Here is a 26,533-nt window from a genome sequence, read left to right on the forward strand (position 1 = left end):
TCCCCCAAATTCCTCATATGAATGCAGGGCATCAACTAATAATCCCCTTCCAATTTAGTCTGCTAACTCATTTTCTATTTGCCCAGTTTGTTTGAACTGCTTATTCAGGGCAAGAACTGATTTCTGTAATCAGAAGTAACCATACATTGACTGATATCATCTTACTATACTATCTGAGGCACTATCAGCAGTGCATATACTACACTACAGGAGCAATCACATTTTATGTTAGTTTTATAGCATAAAATGCATGAGAACAAGACCAATAAAGTACAATTTCTTCTTGTTGATACGGATTTAATACAAATCAAGTTAGCTATCTGGAATCTGGTTTATTTTATGTTTTAAATTCATTTGAAAGCTTGATTGATAGAAAATACTGTATCTTCAAAACAATACAAATACTTCTGCAGAACAACTTAGCAGCCCATGACATTTTCATTAAGTAGAATTATATGAATTTACCACGAAATATATAAAATGAACTTTTGTGAAAATAAATCAGTAAAAGACATTGATAAATAATCATAAATAACAGTGATCTGGTTTTTAGCTAAACACTGCAGAATTTGGCTCTTAAAACCATATTAGCATTACTGGTAATTTGAAACAATTTACTGCAGATAAAGTTTGCACATAACAGGCTGAAGAACACTCTAAAACACAGGGGGACATTGGCAGTAAGCAAGAAAATGGATCTGCTGGGAAGGCTGAGCAGAGACATACAGACTGGGCTCAATATCGAGCTTAGAAGAGATATACTCTTGTATTCAGATATTGGGAAACTACACAGAGAATCAGTTGCTTAGAAGTGACAGTCAGGAGAATTAATCACATAGATGTTGCAGCAAAGGTCAACAACACCACTGGCTGTACACACAGGGAAATCTCAAGCAAAAAAATGGATGTTAAACTGCTTCCTGAACTTGGCTCTGCTGCACCAACAGCTGGAATAGTGCACTATTGCAGGATTTATATATATATATTTTTTTTAATCGGGTAAATATGTTGGAAAACATTTGGGAAAAGACAAATACAATCAATTAGAAGACATTATTTTGTAAAAGGCCACAGAACTCCTTCTATCCCAGTTACTGAAGGAAATCTTGAGGACTGACTTGAGGGTAAAGGCAGCTGCAAGCTGCATACATTTCCTAATATAGGTCTTCAAAATCTATTAATACTTAAGCATAAAAACTAATGATGGAAGACTATTAAAAAGATCAGATTAGAAATTAAGCATGTTTTGTAATTCTCTCCTTTATATCTTTCCTTTCCTTGAGGTTAATTTATCACTAGAATAAACTACTAAGAGCAGTAGATTTTCCAAGAAGAGTAATTTTTAACAAATCAAGTTAAGACACTCTTCTGAGAGATATAATTTGACCGTGAATTCATCTGAGGAACTTGTTTGGCCTCATCCCCATGACTGTGGAAGCCAGGCTAAGCTGGTGGCACCGGTGGAAAATAATGCTTTCAAAGCAATCTTTCTGTTGTATATGCCAAGTACACCAACATTTTGGTATTTTAATAGCATGTTAACGACCATTGGGGAGGCAGGTATGGTAGGGTACTATGATTAAATGAGGTAATTTGTAATTAAAATTAAATGCAAGTTTAATTTCTGTTACACCTTTGATTCTATTATGAATGCTAGGCCAGTACTTTCATAATAACTCACATTAATCAACATTATCTCTGCACTTTTTTAAAAAAATTTGCTATGCAGTCCTCTTCTCTCACTCCCAAAAAAGTCTGCCACTACAAGGAGAAAAATAATACTTTATATTTACTTTCAAATTTTAACTTAGAGATCTTCGGATGACTGTTGAAAGGCTAATTGCTGGTAATTTTACATGCCTTTATTTGCAGTCAGGTATAAAACTAAATTTAAAGACCGATTATAGCACAAACAGTCCTCAAAAATAACTGTAAATAACAAAGCAAATGTTTGGCTTTCTCTCTTCAGTCTCCTCTTCCAACGTTACTTTTTTGAACTGGGCAAAGCATGTTCAAGTGGAAGTAAACAAGGCAGATGGTTACCCATCCACATTGTTTGGAACACCATCAACTCACCAGCTACCAAGTTACTGCTGGGTACACTTACTCACCATCCGTACCAGAAAAATTAATTAATCCTTGGGGAGTTGTATCAACTAGCTCAGGCAGCAGTGGCCTCTCTCATCTCCAGCAGTCTTTTTTAAGATTAGATTCCCAACAAACTCCACAAAATACAGTTCTAAATTTCCTAAAGATTCAGCTGCCACTACCACCACCATACATTACTCTGTCTCTCTGTGCAAAGTGATGTTTCTTACACACTTATACACTCCCTTTGCCTCCCATCCCCACTTTCTTTACACTCTTTCCATTAAGATGTGGAATTACAGCAAAATTAAGGTCCTAGCCAAATCAAGAATGCTAGACAGCAACTTCAGCATGAACGCCAAAAACAAGAATTTGCAGTCTAACCCAGTATTAAGAGATGGACTAAAAAGCAGAGGCCAAAGAGTAAGAGATGACGTGGTCAATGCCAAATACCACTTCAGTGAAAGTACGGGTAAGGTTTTGGAGAGGAGCAGAAATATGTTCTCCACATTTAGTTGTGAAATAGGAAAAGATTAGTGACTCCTAACAGCACTGGAAAAAGCAACAAAAATACCTCCTAAAATATTACTTTAGGATTTAAAATTGAACATTATTATGCTCTCCTTCTAATCATCCCAGAGTTTTGAATATGAAAAGACCCTGTTACAATGTCTCACTTTACCTAAAGAGAACCATTATAATAATAATCACAGTGTTGTACCATGAGCAGAAGTACATCTTCATGTTTGAAAACTCCATTCTTGCTAAAATACAGCTTACTTTTTACTACAAGACTGAGTATAAAAAAGTCTTGGCAGGAGGCTCTGTATTCCCTACAGATTCAGAAGCAAGGAAAGAAATAACCCAGAAATCTATCAGGCTCATAGCCATCATCTAGCCTCCTGCAAGGAGGCAAAGAAATGAAGAACAAACAGATTAGCAGCACTTTAAGGCAAGGCTTGAAACTTGACCTTATCTATCACAAAGCAGGAATCAAAACATTAGGAAAAGCTTAAGAGGGAGCTCTAATTTCTATATCCACACTGCTAAGAATTAGAAAGATATAAGGTTTCCTAATGCAGAGCATTCATTCCTAATCTAGGACTTGAACTATTTTGAAATGTAATTGTATCAGACCTGAGTTTCCATCCATACCTGCATTAGAGACCAGCTGTCAAATGTATCAATTCCCTGTTCATGGCATCGTGGCACTATTTTAGAACATACATCTTCATAGACAAATAATTATGTGGGTAGAAGAACGATGTGCACTGAGGTGCAAACCTTAGCTTTCTTGTATCTGATCAAACCTCAGGCAAATAACCCTGCAGACTGTGATGGCTGCTACCTAAAGGTTTACATCCAGTGATTTTTCCATGGTTAACAGTTCAGAAGCACTCAGAAAAGCAGCCACCATGCCAACCATCCTGTTGTATCTAAAGGACTGAGAAGCATTATTTCCAGTCTATGGAGGTACCTGATGCAGCTTGGTTACCGGTTTACTTCATACTCTTATATTGTGAAATAGTAATCGTGGATGTAAAACAAAAAAAATCACCGATGTACAAGAGACTAACACGTAAAATTAAAAAGAAAGAAACACAGAAAGTTGCATAGAAACTCAACAGCTCCACTGTATGAGGGAATTCACCCTGAAACAAATTGACTAAGGGTGACCAGACAAACAATGCTGGTGGGGCCACTCAGTTCCTACCATTTATTCTTTATTAACTTCTGCTGTAATATTTCTGGGGCACATCAAAGAACAATGGAGACTGATGTTGGTAACCTCCTCTCACATACAAAAACTTTCATTAAAGAGCGTTAAAGGCATCATTCTGTCTAAGAAATGGGAATGGATAGGGGCTGGCTTTTTTCTATCCTGGGGAAATATCTAAGGTTCTTTCTCATGGTGACGCTGAGTGCTCTTGCCAGAATTTGTTCTGAAGGCTACAGATGCACAATATGATGAAGAAATCTCTTTGATAAATGGGAGAAGTGAAAAAAGAGTTCAGCAGACTATTTTTCTGTGTCAGACCTAGAAAATGCTTTCCATTCTAATTAGTTTTAAAATGTTTCTTGTAAACACTTTTCTATTTCTTCCTGAAAAGTTGTCAGCACTAATTTTAACAGAAGTGACTGTATTCAACATCTTCCCTTACACAACCACGGTAAAACAAGTTTTACTTTTCATCCACAGCTCAGTTCCCTTCCCTAGTGCAGTTACAGCAATCAGACAGCCTAAGCCAGCTGAGGTGCACTCTCCTCATTTCCATTTCAATTCAACGAGATATTCTTGCTTGTTTCCCATGCCCAACTCCTGCCCTACATGGCTGCCTTGCTGCCTTAATTACATTAAGCACACCCCAGGAAGGACTGCATCTCAGAAACCCAGCAGAACTACCTACACATTTAGCACACAACGGAGACTTAAGAGGTTTGAAAGGATGGCACTGTTTTATTTCCTAGCCTCATGAAAAATCAAGCAGTCTTGCTTTGTTTTAATATGCATGTAGAGAATTACAAAGGGAGAATACGTAATAAAAGCAAGAGACTAAATTATCCTCTCGTTCCTTAAACAAGCAGATCAGATTGGAGTTGTATCTCATCCACAGAAATACAAGAGCAAAGAATTTGGCCTCAAATTCATATCAAAGAAGTCCACTGTCCTAGCCAGAAAAAGCTGCGAACAGTGCCTCAAGAAGTTTAAGTAGAGGCCATTGCCTACTGCAGATTTCTCAGTGTAGAGGAAAAAAAAAAAAACAACAGCTTATCAGATGCTGAAATCCTCAGCAGAAGAGAATCTACAGATCTCTTCTCATTACTGTGGTGCACATGAAAAGTAGCTTCCTCAATTCAGTGAAGCCAGATGACTACAAAGAACAGAAACAGCCCCTATGTTTTATTAAACCCTTTAAAAATTGATACCAAAAGTGCTCCAGTGACAAGAACCGACAACTTTGATCAACATAGCCACATTTCCTTCCTGTTCCTATACCACATCCACCATGATTTAAAAAATAAATAAATAAAACCTCGTTCAATTTCGTAAACTTCATAAAACTTCTGAGACCCACCTATATGCAAGAAAGTGCTGCATATTCTGGGAACCAGCAAATACACCCAAAACTTTATCTCCTACAATTTATGGTACGTAAATTGGATGGCTCTACAGCCAGGAAGAAGCCCTTGTCTATGCTGTCTATTCAATATTATTTCAAATACTGTTCCTGCAGCCAGTGCTGGAACTGGTGCCCATGGACAGACAGGAAAAGCAGCATGAGCTCTGCCCCAGTCAGTCTCCAATCTGAAAAGATGCAATTGATGGGCAAGGGGACAGCACACAGGCATGTGGAAGAAAACAAAACATTATGTCATCATGATTATTATCTTCTTTAAAAGGCAACAGACAGAAAGAACATTCCCAATTGTCCCAAGTGACACAAAATGAGGTTTATCATGTGGTAACAGTATCATCTGGTAAGATCGTTCAGGCTTACTTCAGATTCTCTGTTGCTACTTTTTTTATTATTATTACAGTAAGCAGGGACAACAGCTTCAAAATCATATTATCTTGTCTCAGCCAACTGTTCGCCAACTGTGCCACTGTAGTGTATATTCTGTAGGTTCAAATGTTAGACTTCTTTAAGTTAGCAAAAGCCACATGACAAAATAATTGCATCACATAAAAATCAAGTTTCTGGATAAGCCATGAGAAGGGCTTCCAGCAGTCTGCTGGGCAGTGGGCACAAAAGGACCAGGGAGCATTTAAATCCTTAAGTTTAGCGTCAGTTTCTAAAGAAGTTCCCTCACAATCAGCTTTTTCATTGCTCGGCTAACACCAAGCACAACTAGAGGCTTTAACAATGTTTGTATTTAAGACAAATAAAATTAGTATCTTCGTGTATGCATAAACACTGGCTGTAGTAGTAGTAGCTGTTAGAGTCAAACTGCTAGGATGTGCATGCATGCACACATGTACATGCCTACAGCACGGGAAATGATCTGCTTTTGAGGACAGAAAACATAATTTCATCTTTTACTTCATGGCAAGCAGTCAAATTAACTTCAGTGGGATTACTTCCAGGCTTAAAGCTAAACATACCAACTCTGTGAACAACATCAGATCTTCATCTACTGGATGCAGCATCTTGGGAACAACACAATACAATCCAGATACAATTTCCTTGGGCTTTCCTGACAGTAATCTGAGAGAGAAATATTATTAACAGTGAAAATTATCACGTAAAAAGGCCACACACACACACACACACACACACACACACAAAAATAGACCCAACAAATTCTGAACTTTTTTCATGTTCTGCCCAAACTAAGTTACAGCATTGTCTTAATTTATGCCTCTGTCTTTGATGTAGCTATTAACTGGATGTGCCTCTGACCTTGGCTAGATGATAGAGGTAAATTGTTTCCCAAGGATGAACTGCTCTTGAACAGTTCTTTATTATCAGGCAGGCCTGATATTTCTTTTAAGAGCTGTGCCTCTATTTATTCTTCTGTTTTGCTTATTTTGATAAAATAAGTACATCTCTTTAGAAAAGAAAATGCTAAAAATCTATTACAATGCCAGCTTGCTGCACTCTGGATATAGATTTTTTCTTTTCTTCTTTTATTTTTTAAATATCTGTATGAACATTAATGAGAATTATTGGATACTAAACACATCTGAAAATTACATTCTGCTAATAGAAGCACACAGGAGATTTTTTTATTATTATTTTCATTTAAAATGTTAAGAAGAAACAAAAAAACAAACACTTTTTGCTTCCCCTCATCTTCATAACTAGCAAAAAAAAACAACAAACATTTGTAGTGGTCTACTTTCACAACTTACGTCTGAGCACATCTTGAATCTTACTCTGAGAAAATAATTAATAACTTGCTTTTTCTTGATCAGCAACCAGTGCACTACTTTTCAATATCAATTTAGAGGCCATGAGTGTTTCTCTGTGATGTTTCTGAAAATTAGACCTGCTACTTATATTGCATGAATTTTAGTACCTTACCTGTTTTTGTATCAGAAAATACTGCCAAATTGGTTGTCATAAATTATATACCTACCTGCAATGTAGAAACCCCATTACTTCATGTTAGCAAAAATTAACTCTGCTACTCTGTATGCTGTGACATCACATACATCAAACATCCTTTCTTCCCAATGCCAATTCTGTTCTAGTTTTTTGTACATCTGAGATTAAAAGCATCAGCCAAAACTAAGGAGGAGGAAAAAAAGCACTATTTAGCTATTAGCTACTATTTAGCTAACAACTAGTTATCATCCCTAAGGAGCTGTTCACCACTGCTTTTAAGAAGAATGTTCATCTTACAGAAGCCTTTTTGAATCTAGGCAAAGCACATCTCTCATATAAACCTCCAGGATGTTTCCTCTCAGTTCAAGACAGTGGGATTTCAGAGAGGAATTTGGACTTCTATGAAGTCATTTACTTGTTCACTTTCCATCAGATGTTCACTCTGCACACTTACTTGCCTCCTTCGACATACAATTAAAAAAAAAAAAAGCTTATGAAGTAGGACAACTGTTCTAATTTATCTCTTGCCATCTCTCCTTTTATAATCCCATCTGCTCTACCCCATCTCTATTATTTCACAGAATGATTTAAGTTGGAAAGGAACTTTAAGATCATCTACTTCCAACCCCCCTTCTATAGGCAAAGACACCTTCCACCAGAAAAATGTGATATTTTTCCTTCCCTATTTAGTATCAAGGCAGATTAGGTCACAAGTAATACCTTAATCTTCCAAATTCTAGTATGCAAGTTGCTCAATGTTATATGTAAATACTTCATAATACACTGGTATACTTCCTTTCAAGCTCCCCAGTCTGAGTGAGGAAGGCAAAAGGTTCAGTTACTGATGTACTACCATTTCTCGGTACTGTAAAACTGTAACACTGTAAAAGAGAATGACTTTTACAAATCATTTTATTGTGAGTTATTTATCTGTAAGTTATCAACAAGCCCCTCAACTATTACAAAGCAGAGCTCCATGCATTTACACCACTTCTCTTCGTAGTTGGTACAACCTCTCCCTCCCATCCATCCTCTATCCCCACACCTCCTCACCCCAGCCAGGAGAAGATCCCACCACATCTCTCCCAGTCAGAGCAAAATCCTGCAGATCAGGACTTACTGTCAGCTGCTTTAAAACCTACAGCTTCTCTCACAGCCACATCAAACTTTCTGAGCTGAAAAAGTAACTTACTTTAAAACAGGAAAGTTCTTATTCTATAATCTTATGGTGTCATGGTCAATTGATGACTATTGTAGAACATTATAGTAAAGCATTTATTTTACAAGACAACACCTGAGACACAGATAGCTTGACAGCACCTAATGCAAGAAACAATAATCAGGAATACAAATAGTCTATTTATTTTTAAATTGTCATTACTTAAGCAGTAAACACAACTCTCTGCTGTATATAACAACTTGCAAGCACAACTACTTGGATTGGATAGTAATTTTAGGAGAACACCGAATGCAATTTGTCCATATTCTAATGAAATTTAGCTGCTGGAAATAGGTCGTACAAGCTGACTCAAGGTTTCTACAAAGCTCAAGCCCATGCTCTTGTGACTGTGGACCCAAGTTGAAAATCAGCTGCTCTGTGGCTACCACTGAGGTACCTAATTGAGGTTCCAGGAAAGGGAAGAACTGACTCCCCAGCAGTGAATCATTTTCAGGTCTGAGATTCTCCAAGAACCAGCATTTACCTACATGACAAACAATTTCTGTTATACTAAACTCCCAAACAAGGAAGACATCAATCTCATTTAAAAAGCATACTGTTGTTTTTCCCTTGTTCACTTGCTTTTTTTTGGGGGGGGAGGGAGGAGGAGTGGGGGGGAATAGGTGTTGTTTTGGTCTGTTTTCTGTGTTTCTGGGTTGTTTTGCTGTTAGTTTGGGTGGGGTTTTTTTGTTTTATTATTTTAAGAAATCAAATTCTTCAGGCTGAGAATTTTATATTAAAACATTCAAAGCATTTTATAACTGCAGCTCCAAACTCTGCCCTAAATAAATCCGATTTCTTCCTTTATTTTCATGAGACTATGATTTCAGAGTAAAGTCACTACAACTTAAATTTTTTAAACTTCCATCTCAGAGAGGAACAGATGCTCAGCACTTTCTTACAGCGGATCAGATGTTTTTGCTTCTAATATAGCTTTGGTTTACACTTCTGCTCAGCCTCACAATAGAACTGAGTCACCTACTGGATCCCTCAGATTTTTGTTTTCAGAAGTATGATGGTCCTACCAGTGCAGTAGAGTTGGGTTCCTTAAAAAGTCATTGCACACACAGTGAAATGCATATTAATGCAAAGATAAAATATCACCTCGTGTGTGGGGGACAAAACAAACAAAAAAGCAGTAGATTGGAATGTTGGGAAAAAAATTAATATTCTTTTCCTGCTTGTACTTCACAAATTCTGCCTGCTTACGAGGTTGAAGAAAAAACTGCAACACAATTCTCAAGAAAGACGTTTTCAGAGGATATTATGGATGCTAGATTTCATCCTATAGGGTAAAACGCTTAGGAAAATTAAGTGAGTTAAAAAATTTATAAGAATCCTAGAACATTTAATTTTAGTGGTGACTTTCATCCACATTATAATGTCAAATCCATTCACTGAAACTGCAGTTGAATCTCACAGATTCACTGCAAGCAGCCCAAGTGGAAATTTCAGACTATTTGGATATTGGAGTACTTCTGTTAATAACTGTTTAATATTAATTTCTGGTATGTCCATTTTAAATTTATATTTCAAAGTCTCATTTCTTAAGGACTAATACAGGACAGCTCTGATGAAACTGAAAAAGCTCTTACATTTCAAGTTGGTCATCTGTATTTCCAAGTCAAATCCTCAAAAAAGTAAGTTAGGTCAAATTGCCTTTGATGTCTGTTGAAGGAAAAGCAAGTTTTAAAAAAGGAAAAGCAAGTAGTTATCACAGTACCAGTATCACAGACCTTGAAAGGAGGCAGTACCCAGAAAAAAAGTAATTTCTAAGCTCTCCAGAGGACAGAACCAGTAGACCTGAAGTCTTTCAACATTAAACTTCCTATTTCCTGGGAAACCAAGTGCAAAACAAGCTTGCAATGCTAATGAAATGCTAAGATGGAACATCAAGTAGTTAGATATAGGCTATATCGGGGTTGTGTTGTTCTAAGACAGCACTTCACAAGCCTCTTTTCTTAAATACAAATATTGGTGTTTTATTCACAAAGTGAAAAATAATATTATACAAGCAACCTGGATCTGAGTAGTTAATACTCCCGTTGTTGCAACCTCAGGGCTAAAATTATGCAGACCTCCCATCTCACCCATGCCCCGATAACAAAATGGCACTGTGTAGGTGTTGCATCATTCATTCATAGAAACCATCAGGTAGTATGGATGGAGCAGTTTTTCCCTTCACTACAGTCTGCTTGAAAATTAGGAAAATAACACAACACACTGAGACATGCACTTCTGGGAACCGAAAACAACAAAAACAATAAAATCAACAAGGTTAGCTTGCTTTTGGAAAATATAGAGTAAGTAACTTATGCTGTGAACACTGTAAGGCAACAGATAATTAAGTGTATATGTTTGTAGAGTGAATGTCCAAAATTGAACCTGTAAACTGCCAACTAGAAATGTGCTACTTCCTAATGGCAACTAGTATGAACCGACTGTAAATGTTGATAAGACAGACCTTTTCTGAGCAGCAGTGATGTCTTGGCTGGAAGAGGATGTCAAGACCACGGGAGCATAATTCTAGCAGGGAATGAGTGTAATTAGCAAAAAAATACTGTTTATTCTTAAACACAAGTATCTAGATTTACTACACATTTTTCACTTTTGTCTTGGCTATGATAGGAGCTTTTCTTTCAAGATAAAGCCTTCATAACAAAATGTTAATCTTACCACTATTTTTTGAACATGATGTATGTATCCTAGGAAAAGAAAAAAAGAATAACTAAAGGCAAAGGACAAAAATGATACAATCAAATCTTTCCTGAAGGCAACAAAAAATAATTATGACTTTTGGCTAACTATTAGGATTCCCTACCAGGTTCCTTCTCTGAAGAACTGGAGTAGTATACTTTTTTTATATATATATATATAATGTATTTATATGCATATGTGTACACATACACACTTACATAGACACTCCTACATGTATTTGGGTTGAGCAGACGATGCACTATAGACAGAAAATGAGATATTAGTTCTGCCAGAAGAAATACATGAAAACATTTTTCAAAATTCAGATTAAACTAGTAAACTGAAGACATCTCATTTTCTTGGTTAACACGTGTACCTTGCAAGTCCAAAGCCACAGCTGATAAAAAGAAATTGCAGCATCTGTTTCCAGAGAAGCAGACATGAAACCTATTAAGCATAACTATGAGCTGGAATCGGATAAATCTTCTGCTGAACAGCCTGTATCTTCTCTCCAATTTCCCCAAATGTCTGGCTTTTCAAATCTCAGCAAAAAGATTCTGTGGATTCATGTAGCTCAACAGAAAGTGTGCAGATTTCAACAGCAACAGGTTTTTTTACTTTTCTTTTTTTGCTTTTTTTTTAATGGAGTACAAGAAGCATGGTGGAAAAATAAAGCAACTTCAGCCAAGTTATCTAAATTCTGAGTCAAGTGAAGTACAATTTCAGCACAATTACATGTTAGAACTGGTATGAATCAAAAACAAAGCAGGGGCACAGTTTTCAGTGTCTTGTTCACCTCCCCTCAAATATATGTTTTCATGTGAAGATAAATTAAAATAGCCAAGCTGCTGAAGCTCTCCTCCAATATAACAAACAAGGAGAAAAATGAGCAGTAAATGCTAACGGAGCAAGAAGGCAGACAAAGAATCACAATATCCGATTTTGTTGCTTACTAACTTCTTTAAGAGAGAACTAAGTCCAGGAATAACTGACAACTGATCATAGGGAAAGGAATATTAAGATTAATAGCTCTTTCCTGTACTGCCACATATTCTTCCTGATAGATGTAAGGCATTGGACATGGACAGTATATGTCCGATAACGCTGAACAAAACATGGGTGCATGTTCTCTTCAAAGAGCTTACAGAAATCTAAGGTGCAACATTTCAGATTGTTTAATAATCTTCAGGATTTCCAACCATGAGTGTATTTTGAAGCAAAAAGAAAAGGAAAGGAAAAGACTTAGATCAGAAAAGTTTATCAATTTTAGAATGGCTGAAGTATAGGTAGCAGTAAAGGCAAGCGATGTTTGTCCCTTGAGAGGACATGACACACACTGGCTTTCTATCTACAATTTTCTTCTCGTTTCCACTACCAGACTACATTGGTTTATTTCTACTCTCTTTTTCTAGCTATCAAAAGATGAAAATGTTGTGAGCAATTCCCCATCAGGCCTACTAAGTAATCAGTTTATTCTAAATTTCCAGTATCCCTAGGAGCAGAGACAGCACAAGCATGAAATGCTACCCCTTTGAGGCCAGGACAGGCAGAGACTGAAGACTTACTGACTGTGACTGTTCAGTCCAGAGGAAACAGAAATGTAAGTAGCCCAGCATGGAATATAAAACTTCAGAAATCAAGTATCTAATTATCAACAAAGAAGCGGACACGCAAACAGCCTGCCAATTTAGGTACTCGGATTCTTCTAGGGAAGTCATTATCTGGGTTATCCATTTATTGTCAATACAATCTAGTTTTAAAATAGTAAGATGAAGAGCCACTTAAATGCAAAAGATGAGAAGAAAACTCCCAGTCTTACAGCCTTACTGATATTTACTGAGGATGACCAACAACAGGGAATGACAGTATGGTTAATAGAAATATGACAACAGTGGGAATTTTGAAATTATAATGAAAGCAATGTCTGCTGAAACAGGGACAAGACCACGTTTCAGTGAGATGATTCACTATTTGTTTACAGGAGACACAACTGAACTTCAGCCTTAAAACTATTTTTTTGCCCCACTGTGGTTAGAAACAATTTTTTCCTTTCCCACAAAGACCTAACCAGGAATCCTCTTTTCTTAACATCATAACATCTGGCAATAACAATTATATTGATTACCTGATCTCAGCTACATTTGCAGAACAAAGCTTTGGGCACGAGTGAATAATTCTCAGCTCTCTATCATGGTTTATTATGCACTAAGACAGTGAAGAAACAGAGAGGTTTTTGCTGCTAGTCTTAATAGCATCTGGCTTCTTTTCCTAACACACACAGTGACTGGACAATTTAGCCTCATCTTAAATTTGCCAAATATTTGGGTTTTCAGGACCCACTTCCATTCGCCCGTCCCACAGAAGCAGTGATGAAAAGAAACCTACATGAGTAAACTGCTGAACTGCTGCACTGCCAGAAACACGGTGACTGTACGACAGCAAAATTCTTCATAAGGAGACACAAGAGAAACGAGCTTTGATAAATCACCATATTTTAAACCTGATCTGTTTTCTAGCGAGAAAGTGGATGAAAAAAATGTTTCGAGCACATGAGAAAAATCAACCTCACATATTCTCTTTCGTCTTCTCCTCACTACTTATCCATTAGAGAAAAAAAAACAAAAACAAAAACCCAGTCATACATGAACCTGAATCACCTCCACCACTCCAGTTTAGTGCAAGCTCCTGAACAAAGCACATTTCTCAGCCAAAATCAAGACAATATGACACAAGCACGTTCTACTACAAGAAATTCTACACGTAAACAATTTCTAACCAATATCAACAAATAAATACAGCAGCCACATAGGATAATATGCAAATTGTTTGTATTTTACTTCTTGTTCTGAAAATACTAGTATCACTCTATTTTGTAGATTAATTAATAGCAAATTAAACAGATGATTTTATTACTGTACCATATTCTGCGCTGTGTACATTATGCAGATAAATAACACTGACAAAACTGCTTCACTGTTATACAAAAATGCAAAATGTAATTAGTATTCCACTTAGCATATGCAATTGCTGGCATACTGTAAAAAGGAATTAAGAGACATACAACATTAAAAATATCACCATTTTCCCTTACTCCAGTCATTATATTTCACAATGAAATGGCATTGCTCAATTCAGTTTCTAAATATCTGAACAGAGAATAACAAACTTGAGATGTTTGGGAAAGAAGGTCATGGAATGCTGCTTTGATAACAGCATTGTGCTCCCATGACAAGGGTGAATCAGCAAAGTCCAGGACATGAGAACACTCACTGTGGGATGAGGACAATATTGTGCCTCTCTATTAAGTTGGTTGGTTCTCCTTTCTGTGGATGTATCTTTTGCTGCATAGCAGTCGAGCATCTGGGTTTTAATTATTCCACAAAACAAATTGTTCACGAGGTTCTGCTTTTTATTCTGTTTATTGATTCTAATAAAGTTTGTCTGTAGGCATTCAACAGAAGTACAAACACTGCAAACACTGAAGCTCACAGAACGTTATTTATTTGGACACAATTCCATTTCTACAACAACAAAAAAAGATAAATATGAATTAGGAGGGACAGCTCTAGAGATGTCCAAGGCCTCACATATCTATGTTTGAGAATGCTCAGATGAAAAGGAACTTATAATACTGAGGCTGGCATAATGAACTACGAAATGGAAAAGGTTACTCAAAGGATACACTGTCCAAAATAGTACCACATGAATTCTGCTGTCTTTAACAATTACAATAATTATAATAATAAATTACACTTCCTTGCTTTCAATTTCTACCACTTTGGGAATATACTGAAGTACTATACTACATTCCTTGCTTCCCCATAGTCAAATATTAATATACAATAAATAAAGATATCATTTTATAGTGGCTATGTCTTTTTTTTTTATCAAAACACTTGTTGTTCAATTAACATTAGGAATAGTATTTTACAGAATTATGCTAATGTTGGGTGCAGTCACCATAGCATGAGACACTTCAAATATTTTTATGTTTTCTGCTTCTATCTCATTCTCTGCTGAAAGTATTTTATCTGAACAATGCATATGAGGGAAAAGACAAGTAACTAAAGAACATACTTGAAAAGCATTACAAAAAAATTAGAGCATTTACTAATTCACTGTGATGAAATGCTAAGAGATCACCCTCTGCTCTTCTGATAACAACACTTTTCAAAGTAGGGCTCTCATCAAAGTATAACAGCTCCCCAAGCTTTGCATGCAGGATACAGATTTGGGAGTGTTCTCTCCCAAAAGATCAAAGTTGTTTTCAGAACCGAGGTTTACCAGTAAATCATTTACAAAAGTGATAGGGCTGCGTTATTAAGCTTTTCTCATTTTGAAAACGTTTCACAGTACTAAAGAGGTGTCATTATCCCTTTCTGACTAGATATGGCACAAAAGGATAAATAACACAGCAAGTCTTAACAGTGACAAAGCTGGAGACAACATTTAGATATCCTGCTCCTTATCCTACTTCCAAGGCTACACAGCTTCACTTTTATCCTACTACTCACACAAAAATACAAAGCCTACTGGTATTAAAGTATCTTTGTCCTATGGAAGAAAATTAACCTATATTAGCAGCATTGTGACAGCAGTCTGCAAAATCTTCACTGGACAGCTTGTAGTAAAGTCAAGCTGACCTGTGAAACAAATTCCTTGGTCTTCTTACACAAACATATCTGGACTCAGATCTTGGGAGAATATACTTGAAAGAAAAAATTGCAGCGTTCTATTTTAGATTTCATCCAACAGCATCTCTGTGCTAGATAGAAACCTCAAATATGTCCCAGCGTGTAGAGCAGTAACATCTAAATCCTGTCTATAAAACACCACAGAAGGAAAACAGATGTATTTTTCCAAGAAAAGTAAAACAGACATTGTTTTTCCTTGCACTTCCATTTTATATCAAGATATATTAATCTCTGGAGTAATTTCACTCATTAAAGTGGTTTTACATAAATTATGGGTTTGGCTGACTATGTTTCACCTAAGCTCTACTGCTACCACACTAGTGCTTGTTGACTTTTTAATTAGAAGCACAGCTTCATCAAGCTACTCAGAAAATAAAAATCCTCCTCAGAAATGGTAGTCTCTATAACTGCTATTTTTTCCTTGCCTAAAGCCAGTTTAGTACACAAGAGAGCAAACTATATAAGCTTTTTTTCTTTATGCAAGAGCAATGAACAATGAGTAATAAGAGGTATCAATTATTCACATTGCTTCCCAGCAGCTCAGAATTTCAAGAGAAAAAGAAAGATAAGTTAGACTGCAGGTGAGTAAAGAGTAAAAATTATTTGGTGAAATGCAGATATCTCTGAATAGAGAATTTACATAAATATATGATTATTAATTTGGAACGAAGATAAACATACCTCACTTGTTTCTTTTCTGAACATAGTATGATTCTGTGCCAAAATACAATTTCCAGAATTTAAAACTAAGATCAGAAAAGCCACTCAGTAGTTCATACTTGGCATTACTAAACCAAAAACTATTGCCTTGCAAGAGCTTCTGGGAACACGGAGCAACTGAAATCGACCTTCTGTCTCCTTGGCTTGAATGAGATGCTCTCTATTGCATTCAGGCAGCTGCCACATCCATGGTAACAGTATTACAGAGCTACTGAATAGGAAGGACAACATTTTAAGTCTTGAAAGAGAAGCCACCCTATCCTTCAGGAATTTGATGAATCTCTTTCCAATTTCTCTCTTCTTAATAGAATGGACAGAAAAAAATTTCTGTTTTCTTCTCTCCCCAGAGTCCTTAAATTACTAAATTACAGTGGTTTAGAATATTAACATAATGTGTTTTTCTAAATAATAAAATACAAAGAAAGTGCTAGCTTTATGTTATTTTCTTAATGAACTCAAGAGGGGAAAAGGGATATCAAGAGTTTATGAACTGCTTAAACATAAAGCCAAAGAATTATAGATAAAGTTCCAAGCCATTAATCCATTATATACTGTGAATTGGACAACTCCAGTGAGATATCATTTCCAGAAATGAATCGAGCAAAGCCATCAGCAAATAGTTAACACTCTGAACCTCTGAAACACTCTCTGATTCAATTCAAGCTACAAACCTCTATGTTTAGAAGCTAATTTACACTGGAATCTGGAATTTAATCATCTCTTCTCATGCATTTGAAAATGGATGACTTTACTTCATATAATCTAAATTAACTTTGAAATTTTGCTACACAGTGTAATATAATATCTAGTCAGATATGCTGATCTTACCTTGAAAGAAATTAATTGCTTGATTCCTCCTCTTAATATTATACTGATGCTGATAAAATTTCCCTAAGCAGAACTAAGAGATTCACTGGACTTTGCTCAAATAAGATAGGATGTATATAAAGCCACAGGAGGATCATCAGGAATGGAGGAAAGGAACACTTTAGACAGGAGAAAAGAAGAGATGGAAGGGAAATAATCTTTTGTTTGAAGTCCATGGATTTCAAAATAAATCAACCAAAGGAGACTAAAATAAATCAGAAAAAGTTACAAAGGGAATGTAATGTTGACTTTATTTATTTTAATTTAGTTCTAAGTCAATAAAATTTCCACATGTGACATTATTTACAACACACTTATTGCAAGAATACTACGTAAGTGATTAGCTATGGATTTCCAAGAATGCTCTGAAGAATCCTCTGGAAAGGGGAAATCCGAGCAGCAGAAATGTCTCAGTGATAAACAAATGGGAAAGTTTATGATGACCTCTTTCATGAAAAAAAAAAATCATAATTGGTTACAAGGAAGGAAAAAAACCTAACTGATACAAAGATAGTCTTCCTTCGTTCCTACAGTAAGAAGGCAGATGTCTTTTCTGATAAGACTTTTCAGCTCAGAGAGAAAAATGTCAAGTATTAGGCACAATCCAGTGGGTCTTGTTCAGATTTTGAAGAGAACAGTAAGCTCTTTGATTCTTCTAAGCAAAAGTCCTGCCTTTCACCAAATCACAGAGCAGTTGGTGCTTCTCTTAATAAAAAGTGTGACATTATTACTAGGTTATTACTAATTTACATACTAAACACTTAAACATCACAATGCGGGGTTTCCCCTTTGCAGGAGTGAATATCAACGGTCTTTCTACAGACCAAGATCTGAGACCTACATTTTTAAGGAGAAATTCCGAAAGAGGAAGTTCTATAGATGGGTATTTTGCTAAACGAATTGCTGTGAGGAAATGGGAAGGGTTAATTTAACTTGCTGAGTCTACAGTGAGAATTTTCCCATGTAGTGAAATTATATGGAAGGAGAAAGCTTCCCATAATTTTCTGGCACTCTGGAATAAGCACGTTGTGGTATCTTCCTAAAACACATTAGTCTACAGATTGAAGAAAAGCTTTGTTAACTCTACAAGACACAGCAAGGAAATACCTTGAAGCAAATGCAGTGAAGTATGGATTTATTTACAGCATATTCATATTATCCCTATCTCAAATATTTTTCCCAAATTAGTAAATGAAACGCTGGGTTTCATTCAGACAGTGGGTTCTTAGATACACTTTCCACAAATCACAGTTATGCGTTCATATCGTCTCCATGTAATTTTGTCCAATTTTCAACAAAATTACACTTTTGTCTTCCAATCCACAACAAGAGCAATGTTCCAAGCTGACAACCAAACACTGAGATGAAACTTAGCTCTTCACTCAAAACATCACACTGCATCAGCATTATTCTGTTAACAAGGAAACTGTAATCAATTCACTCTGAGTCCTCACCAGAAGCAGTTAAGCACGTAGATAAATAAGTGAACAAAAAGGCAGGTTAACTTGTATTATAGAATTATCCGTGTTGGAAAAGATGTTAAAGATCAGGAAGTCCAACCATCATTCTGACCTACCAAGTCCCCTCACCTAATCCCATCCCTTAAACGTCACATTCTATAATGGCATTGTGCAGGAGGAATCCACAGCACTTGGTTCCAGTCAACATCAAATGCATTTAAGATCATACTACTGTCTTCTCAAGAAAAGCAAAGTTTATTAGCTGTAACAGTACTCAAAGCATCAAAATCTATAACCATTCATGCCATTGAAAAATTCACTGCAGTTTTTGTTGGTTTTATTAATAAAAAAGTAATGATGGTTTTCACACCGGCAGCTCTTTTTAGCCACAAGCAGTAATGCCTACCTTCATTTTAGTACAAATACAATTATGCCTTCACAAGATCAAAGACAAAGAAAAACAAGCAAACAAATCAAGATGTAATTAAGCCAAACAAGTTAATTACAAACAAAGAGGGGAACAATATTGCAAAAATAAAAGGCATATAATTTGTGGAATATGTTAATGACAACAAAAAATCATTGATACGGGATACAAAACATTCAAAGTTGTGACCTATTTTGGTTTGGTATTGTTTTAAATTTGTAGTTGGCAACTCAATGAACGTGAAAAGGTAATCTGAAAGATTTATTTCCAAAATGGATTCCTATCCTGCAGTCTCTTCTGTATGCAGAAACTGAGCTTTGTAAGTATAACAACAAAAATGATTAATGACCCTTGACATTAGAATTTAAAATGTCCTTCATGCAAATACCCTGCTTCCTCAATCCTTTTGTAATACAATAGCAAGAAAATATTAGAATTGCAAAGCTGAAGGAAAAAGGAGATACGCAGAAATTACACAATGAAGTCGTATAATCGTGATACTGAGAGGATTATGAATAGAATACAAGATAACAATACGATGAAATTGCTGTCAATGTAAAAAAAATAAAATTAGAAAAATACATATACAATTTTATCTGCTCAGCAACAGCTAAAATAGCAGGAAATAGCGATTAATTTTAGTGACAAAAATCAGAGGTTTCTTCTTAAATGAATAGTGTGAAATTAAATTGACCTACAGTTTTAACAAAATCAAATTAGCTTTTTTAAAATATGAGCACCAGATTTTCCATATTAAAAAAACAACAATAATTAGATGTTAATATTTAATCTTGAAACTTTTTGCCTTTTAGTAATTTGGGCAAAAACATGGCAGCAGTCCATTGCTATAAATGAAAGAAAGATGAAAATAATTAAGTAGAGGTACAAACACAAAACAAGCATTCCCTTTTGCTTCATTTTCACAAAGAAAAATGAAACTGAACTTAAGAATCAGACGTGGATAACATCTCTTGCTTCAAGCTATGCACGTACTGAGAATTAGCCCCAAACTAGCTAGTATATCTAGACTATGAAATAGGCCACAGATGGGAAGAACAGATGACCCTTAAACTTTAACTACATATTACATAAGACAAATTGGACAAGTAAAACAATTTGCTTTGCAGAATTCGCACAAGGAAATGTTATTTGCAGAAAACTAAAATGTGTTCTCCCAGTATTCTGTGGTATTTGGATTATCTATTATATCAAGAGGCAAGAAAAAACACACTTAAATATCTTGAATATCTGCGTCTCTTGTCACAAAGTTTCTGAAGAACAGTAAGAGGCTCTAAATTGAATGTCATCAAAAAACAATACAATTTCTTTCATACCAAAATATAAATGGGAAAAGAAATGGAAGACATGAAGCTTCTAAGACTGTAAATTAGAGAGATAACCTCTCACTAGTTCTTTTCTGTAGACAGATACTCAGGAAAGACCAGAATTATCAGAATATCAGTCATCTTCTAATGTGGGCTAGGAAATAATTAGCTAAAATTCCTAGTTAAGATCATCCACTATTCTTTTTGAACAAAAAAGGAATGTGCTGAAAAAATTAGAAACTGAGTAAAACAAAATGAATATTGAAAAACCTGGAAGCTGAAAATGAAGAAAATGCTCAGAAGGAACATTTTCAATTTAAATACTCTGAAGGGAAATAAATAGAGAAAGGGGAAAAATTAAAGCATAGAACAGTTTTCACACAAAAAAAAATCTTAGTCAAATTTGTCATTTTATTTCTAGCCTATGTTTACAAATCTGACAATACCCATCACACCCTCTCTCATTTCAGGCCTAGAAAAGGTACTCACAGAAGACAACCATCTCAGGAAGCTACGGGTAAGCTCCATTCTACATTCCCATCTCTTTTGCCTCTGGCCTGACAGACAAGCAAAACTAATGCAGAACATTTGAACATCACAAGATTTCCCCTCTGCTAGACATGCAGACAATGCTTACATCATTTCAATCATTTATCACTACTGAGAAAGACACAGAAAATCACAAAATTCAGTTACCAAAGTCAACCAAATTCTGACTTCGACAGTTAGAATCATAGAATCACCTGGGTTGAAAAGGATCTCAAAGATCATTTAGTTTCAATCCCCCTGCTATGGGCAGGGTCACCAATCATTAGACCAGGCTGCTCAGAGCTGAGAGTCCTGAGCCCCTATTAGTTCCTGTTTCAGAAACATGAAGAGCACAGATACTTAATTCACTAGATGACTGCAGAGAGCAGTGAACCCATCATTGAACAGCTAACGTACATGTCAAGACACTAAAAGCCTAAGTGGGGCAAAAGAATGGAATTTCTCCTTTAGTTCAACAGAAATTTCTTTTCGTGCTTTATTTATGTATCACTATTGCAATACAACAAGACATCAAAATTACAGAAAGAAGAGTGGTCATCCATGTGTCTTTATAGAAAGGGTCCCAATTCGCCTTGTAACCATGCATAACTCTCATAAAAGATGAGTGCACTAACAAAAGAACATAAAACTTGGTGAACTAGAACCTCTTTTATGAGGACAAGTCCAGCTATCAGTTTGGCGGGCAGTAAGTCATGCTGTCAGTGAAGAAAGCTATCTCCACTGTACTGAAAAGCTCACACAGCTCTCTACTAGCCAGCAGAACCGATACCTTTACGGTAGTCTGTCTGAGAAAAAACTAGAAAGGAGTTGAGTATGTAATGTACCATGCTTCTTTACATGCCACTTTCTTTTCTCCTTTTTAGTTAGTGTTTACATCCTGCTGAGGAATATTTCAGTGCTAATGCAGCTATCAAACCCTCTCCTTGACACATGACTTCACAGGTTTTCCAAGGTGTGCCCACTGAGTCATGTCAGAGTTTAGTCATTGAGTGCCAATTGCATCACTTTTTGTTAATCCCTTTATTCCTTTAGCCCAAGGCTAGTATTTCTTTTGATCAATATAAATCTTTTCTGTCGTATTATTTTTGCTGTCATTCTGTGAAGTATTATCTTGCTGAGCCAAGATCTCCATTTCTCCCTGGTATTGCAGTCTTGTCTCTTGTGACACTTTTACCCTCTGAATATATCATTATCAATCTCCCTGATCCTCCCAGATTTGTACATAAATTCATCTCTCAGGTATTGACTTCGATAAAGTCCCACCCCCATCAACTGATACGCAGCAGTGGTTCTACTTGAAAGTAGGTCTTTTGAGAGAGATGTTTGTTGCTTGCCATGGTAAGGAGAGCCATTACACAGCAGTCATGAGGGAATGCAGTGAATTTGAGTCATGGACTTTGGAAGCTGCAGCTAATACTGCACATGTATACTAAGTGGTATTTCATTTGGTACTTAGAGCAGCACAACTTCTATACTGGAACACCTCTTATGCTTAGGTAGAAATAGCAATGAAATTGTTGCAGAAAAAAATAAAGTTCTTAATTTTGTATACTTACATGCAGTAAATATGTACAAATTCTTGTCTTATAAGTGTTAGACATTACACAGATAGGTATGCAAACAAACACAAATCTGAATCCTTTCAATCAAAAACATCTGAAAATTCAAGTCTTTTCTCTGCACTAGTACTCAATACAAAAACGCTTCACCACTGTTCACATCATGCCTGCAGTCCAGGCACGCAGGACTGTAGTGAACATGGCTTTCAGCAAGGGTGTAGTCACTGGGACAAATTCTTTGCTGTAATAAACTGTATTATAAACTATAAGCAACAGTTTTATCACTCCTCTCTCACAATAGTGCAAAATGTTTTCCACTAATTCAAAAAACACTCAAAATTTGATGACTTTGTGTTTTTCCTTCTTTATCTTTCTCAAATTCCAAATTAAAAATGGCTCTCTACTACTCTTGCTGCCTGTAAAACAAGCATAGATATATAAAGAAAGAAATAGACATATTTATGTCTCTATTAACACCAATGCAAGACAAATTGAAATATTTATTTTCATTCATCCCTACTTCGGAGCTGACAAATTCCCTAACAGTCATATTGTCCTTGTCTTTATCACATCACATGGTGATAGAAGCAAAACAAGATAACCTCTACATGGACACTACCCTCGGGGTTTTGTAATGAAACCCATTACTATCATTTCAAGCTTTCCATGAGTGTCTTCCAGAGGAATTTCTAGAATGATCAGTCTCAAGTAACACAGATCAGTTCTTGGTCCTGGCACAGCTACAAGCGCCACTAATTTTTGGTAGCTTTTCCTACATTTATTTCTTTAATTACCCAGCTAGCTCTAATTTTTGAACAGACAACTGTATTGCCATAGCAAATAACAAGGGTAACAACAAGCATAGGCAAACCAGACAAAGAGGCAAATAGATGTCCTTAACGCTTGTGATTTCCACTGCTACAGCCATTCAAGTTCAGCTCTTCTCAGGCAATCTGTACAAAGCCAAATCATTAGGGATCTCCTCCCACTGCCTTTTTTTTTTTTCCTCCACAATTTGAATGTACGTCTTCTCAACCCTAATCAAAATGGCATTTTTTTTCCCCACGGTGCTCTTCCAGTGTTCCTGCACCCTTCCTTACGTTACACAGCCCTCTTCATCCTTCTTTGCAGAAGTAACACTATTTACTGCAGGCTAAGAGTTACTGTTTCAGAAGGAAAACAAACTGCCCATGCCCAATAGTAATGTATAGCTTATTAATAGGAAATCAAGTTAGGATATAAATAACTTATAGCTAAAATAGGAAGCAAATGGATAGTTGATCTATTAAGACTGTCTTTCAAGGAATGTCCTTATTTCACAGCACCAATATTGTGTGGTTTTATCATAACTTTAAAGTTCCATTAGCTCATACTGCATTACTTTACTTCTAAAACCAGATGAGGTCTTCAAACACCACTATTTATATTTTGCAAATAACGATGGCTAGTAGGCTTTCTTCCACCCCCCATCCCCCTCCAACAAATGACAAAACAGCACTTCTGATGCCATCTTTTCTCACTCTTCTGAGCTCCTTAGTCAAAAGAAATTAGACAGGCTCATCCTCCCACAAGGACTATTAATACAAATTTATTTTGACATGACTGAGAAAAGATGTGATAGTTATAGACACAGACCAGTTCAGAGCTCATGCTTTGTACCCTGTTTTCTGCTTTTATTACTACAGATTTATGCATCTTTTTCTCATTTTTTCCCACAACAGCAAGCAACTTGGCATACATTACTCCTTTATTATAACTCACAGCATAAAGAAGGTCGTCTTCCCTTATAAGCATACAACACAAAAATAATCCTTGCTTGTTGTATAATGCAATGCACCACTGTCTGGTCTATTGCATTGCCTAAATGTATTTTAAAAAGCAGACTTTGTTTTTCTTAGTGCACAAAAGTCATCATAACGGAGCTAAAATATGAGAATCAGACCATTTTTCATCTTACTGATGACCATGGAAATAGATAGCAATCTTCAATGCCAGACATTTGTATTGTGTTTCTTCTGAAGCTGTAATTGATTGAAAAAATAAAGTTCATTTGAAAAGAGAATAAAACAAAAAAAGCAATTATTTTACTCGACATTATGTATCAGCAACAGGAAATGGTAGCATTTCAACAAAATTAGTACGCGTACTCCCAGTAATAACCTGCAACATTGAGAATATAGTAAATAATACTGTCTATTAAGCCACATGATTCTTCACTCTTCACAACAAAATATACACTAAAGCAGATGTTCAAGTGGTGCATTCAGGAAAATCAATGGACAAAAATATAAATTTATATTCCCAACAAATAATTATCTCAATTTGTCCAGTATCTTGTGAAAAGGGAAAGGTTTCACCTTTATTATAGGAAAAGGCCAAGTCAAAATTAACATATTTCTTCTAGCAACAATTTGGTGACATGAAATTACGGATAATAATAAATATTGATTTTTTTTTTTAAATTTACAGTATTAGCAGACTATCATTTTAGAACTAGATTATATGTTCTTCAAGGGAGATAATCAGTAGACATCTTAATTGCGTCTGACATCTAAAACAGGGAAGAAAGCCAACATGAAATAATCACTGGTTTAAATGGGAGGTATTTTAACTCAAAGAGTAACTGGGGCAGTTACAGAGTTAATAATTCAATGTTGTTTGAAAACCATTCCCTTTTGACTGATTTATACATACTGAAGTAGGCATATGTTATGCTACAGGTGGATGTGAGGTCATAAGAAACCACTTTACAGTCTTCCCAGAAGTACAGTGTCAAAAAGGTCACCTGTGGTAAAGGGTCTTTTGGATTAGTCTTTCAAATCAATGCATGAATTAAAGGCAATTTACATATAAATGGGCTAATACTCTGGCTTTGAAATTAGATGAATTTAAAAAGATTTAAGAAACAGCAGAAAAGGTCAGTTAGGCATTAAGTATACATAATGTGATTTTTTAAAATTGCTTGTCTTGGAACTGTATGTTTCTGGTTTATTAATATTTCGTATTCACAGGCTGTTCAGCTCAGAAAGGCTACCAGCTATCTGTCTTTGAGCAAAGGCAGAAAAGCAGTTTAAAGTGAGGGATATCAGAACTGAAAAAAATTACAGTCTATGACCTCAAAAGTGAAATTTCCCCTATACTATAAAAATATGTTTTCAATTATTTTTATTATCATAAGGCAAAACTAAGAAGTTTTATTCACTGAAAACCATTATATACTCATAATAAACAACAGAATCTTAGGAGGACTCTTCCATATGACTTCTATGGAATTGTAAAGATAATATGATTATCTAACAAACCTTTAGGATAGTTTTCTTACAAAACCTGTGCAGCACAAAACTGAATTCTGTGTGATAATTATTATATTGGCCTCTTCCCTGATACGAAGGCAAAGAAGGCAAAAAAAAAATTAACAGATGCTTGCAACCTGCTCTGCAGCAGGGCACAATTAAAAACAAGAAAAATGTTGTTGTTTATCTTCCAAAATCAATTCAAACTATGAAGTTGTATAGATACAAGCAGTTCTCAGGTGCATGAAAGGAAAAAAGCGAGTCTCAGAAAATGAGACAAAAAGACATTACAAAGACCAAACTGAATAAGTGGTAATTGCACTGCTAAGCTGATTACTTAGCTAAGTGTCCAGGTAGTCAGAAAGGTGAGTGTCAGCTCTCATGTCCTTGTACTTCATCAGAATCAGATGAGTTGCAGCTTATACCACAGAACACCTTCTTCTCAACAATCCAAATAAACGTGGTTTTGTAAAAAAAAAAAGAAATTTTAATATAAATATATCCAAGGGGGAAAAAAAAAAAAGATGGAGTCGAACATTTCTCACCTGTCCAGAACATTTTGCAGATCAAGAGAATTAACGAAA

General features: G+C 35.8%; 1 protein-coding gene across 9 annotated transcripts in view; it reads right to left on the reverse strand.

The window, feature by feature from the left end:
- Positions 1–26,533, reverse strand: part of FHIT (fragile histidine triad diadenosine triphosphatase) — a 530,781-nt gene that overhangs the window by 414,654 nt on the left and 89,594 nt on the right. For 4 of the 9 annotated variants that reach the window (XR_004161325.1, XR_004161324.1, XR_795181.3 and 1 more), the window contains exon 1: positions 6,194–6,292. The exons of 3 other annotated variants lie outside the window; for them this stretch is intronic. Coding sequence is in view for 1 of the 6 variants with exons in the window: in XM_031555606.1 (XP_031411466.1) it covers positions 6,194–6,238 (45 nt within the window). In the remaining 5 variants the exon portion in view is untranslated. Of the gene's footprint in view, positions 1–6,193; positions 6,297–9,953; positions 9,973–26,533 lie in introns of those variants that run through there. 2 more of the 9 variants (XM_031555606.1, XM_019620177.1) reach the window with 2 other exon arrangements.

This window comes from Meleagris gallopavo, chromosome 14 (genome assembly GCF_000146605.3).
Source record: "Meleagris gallopavo isolate NT-WF06-2002-E0010 breed Aviagen turkey brand Nicholas breeding stock chromosome 14, Turkey_5.1, whole genome shotgun sequence".
Taxonomy (NCBI): Eukaryota; Metazoa; Chordata; class Aves; order Galliformes; family Phasianidae; genus Meleagris; species Meleagris gallopavo.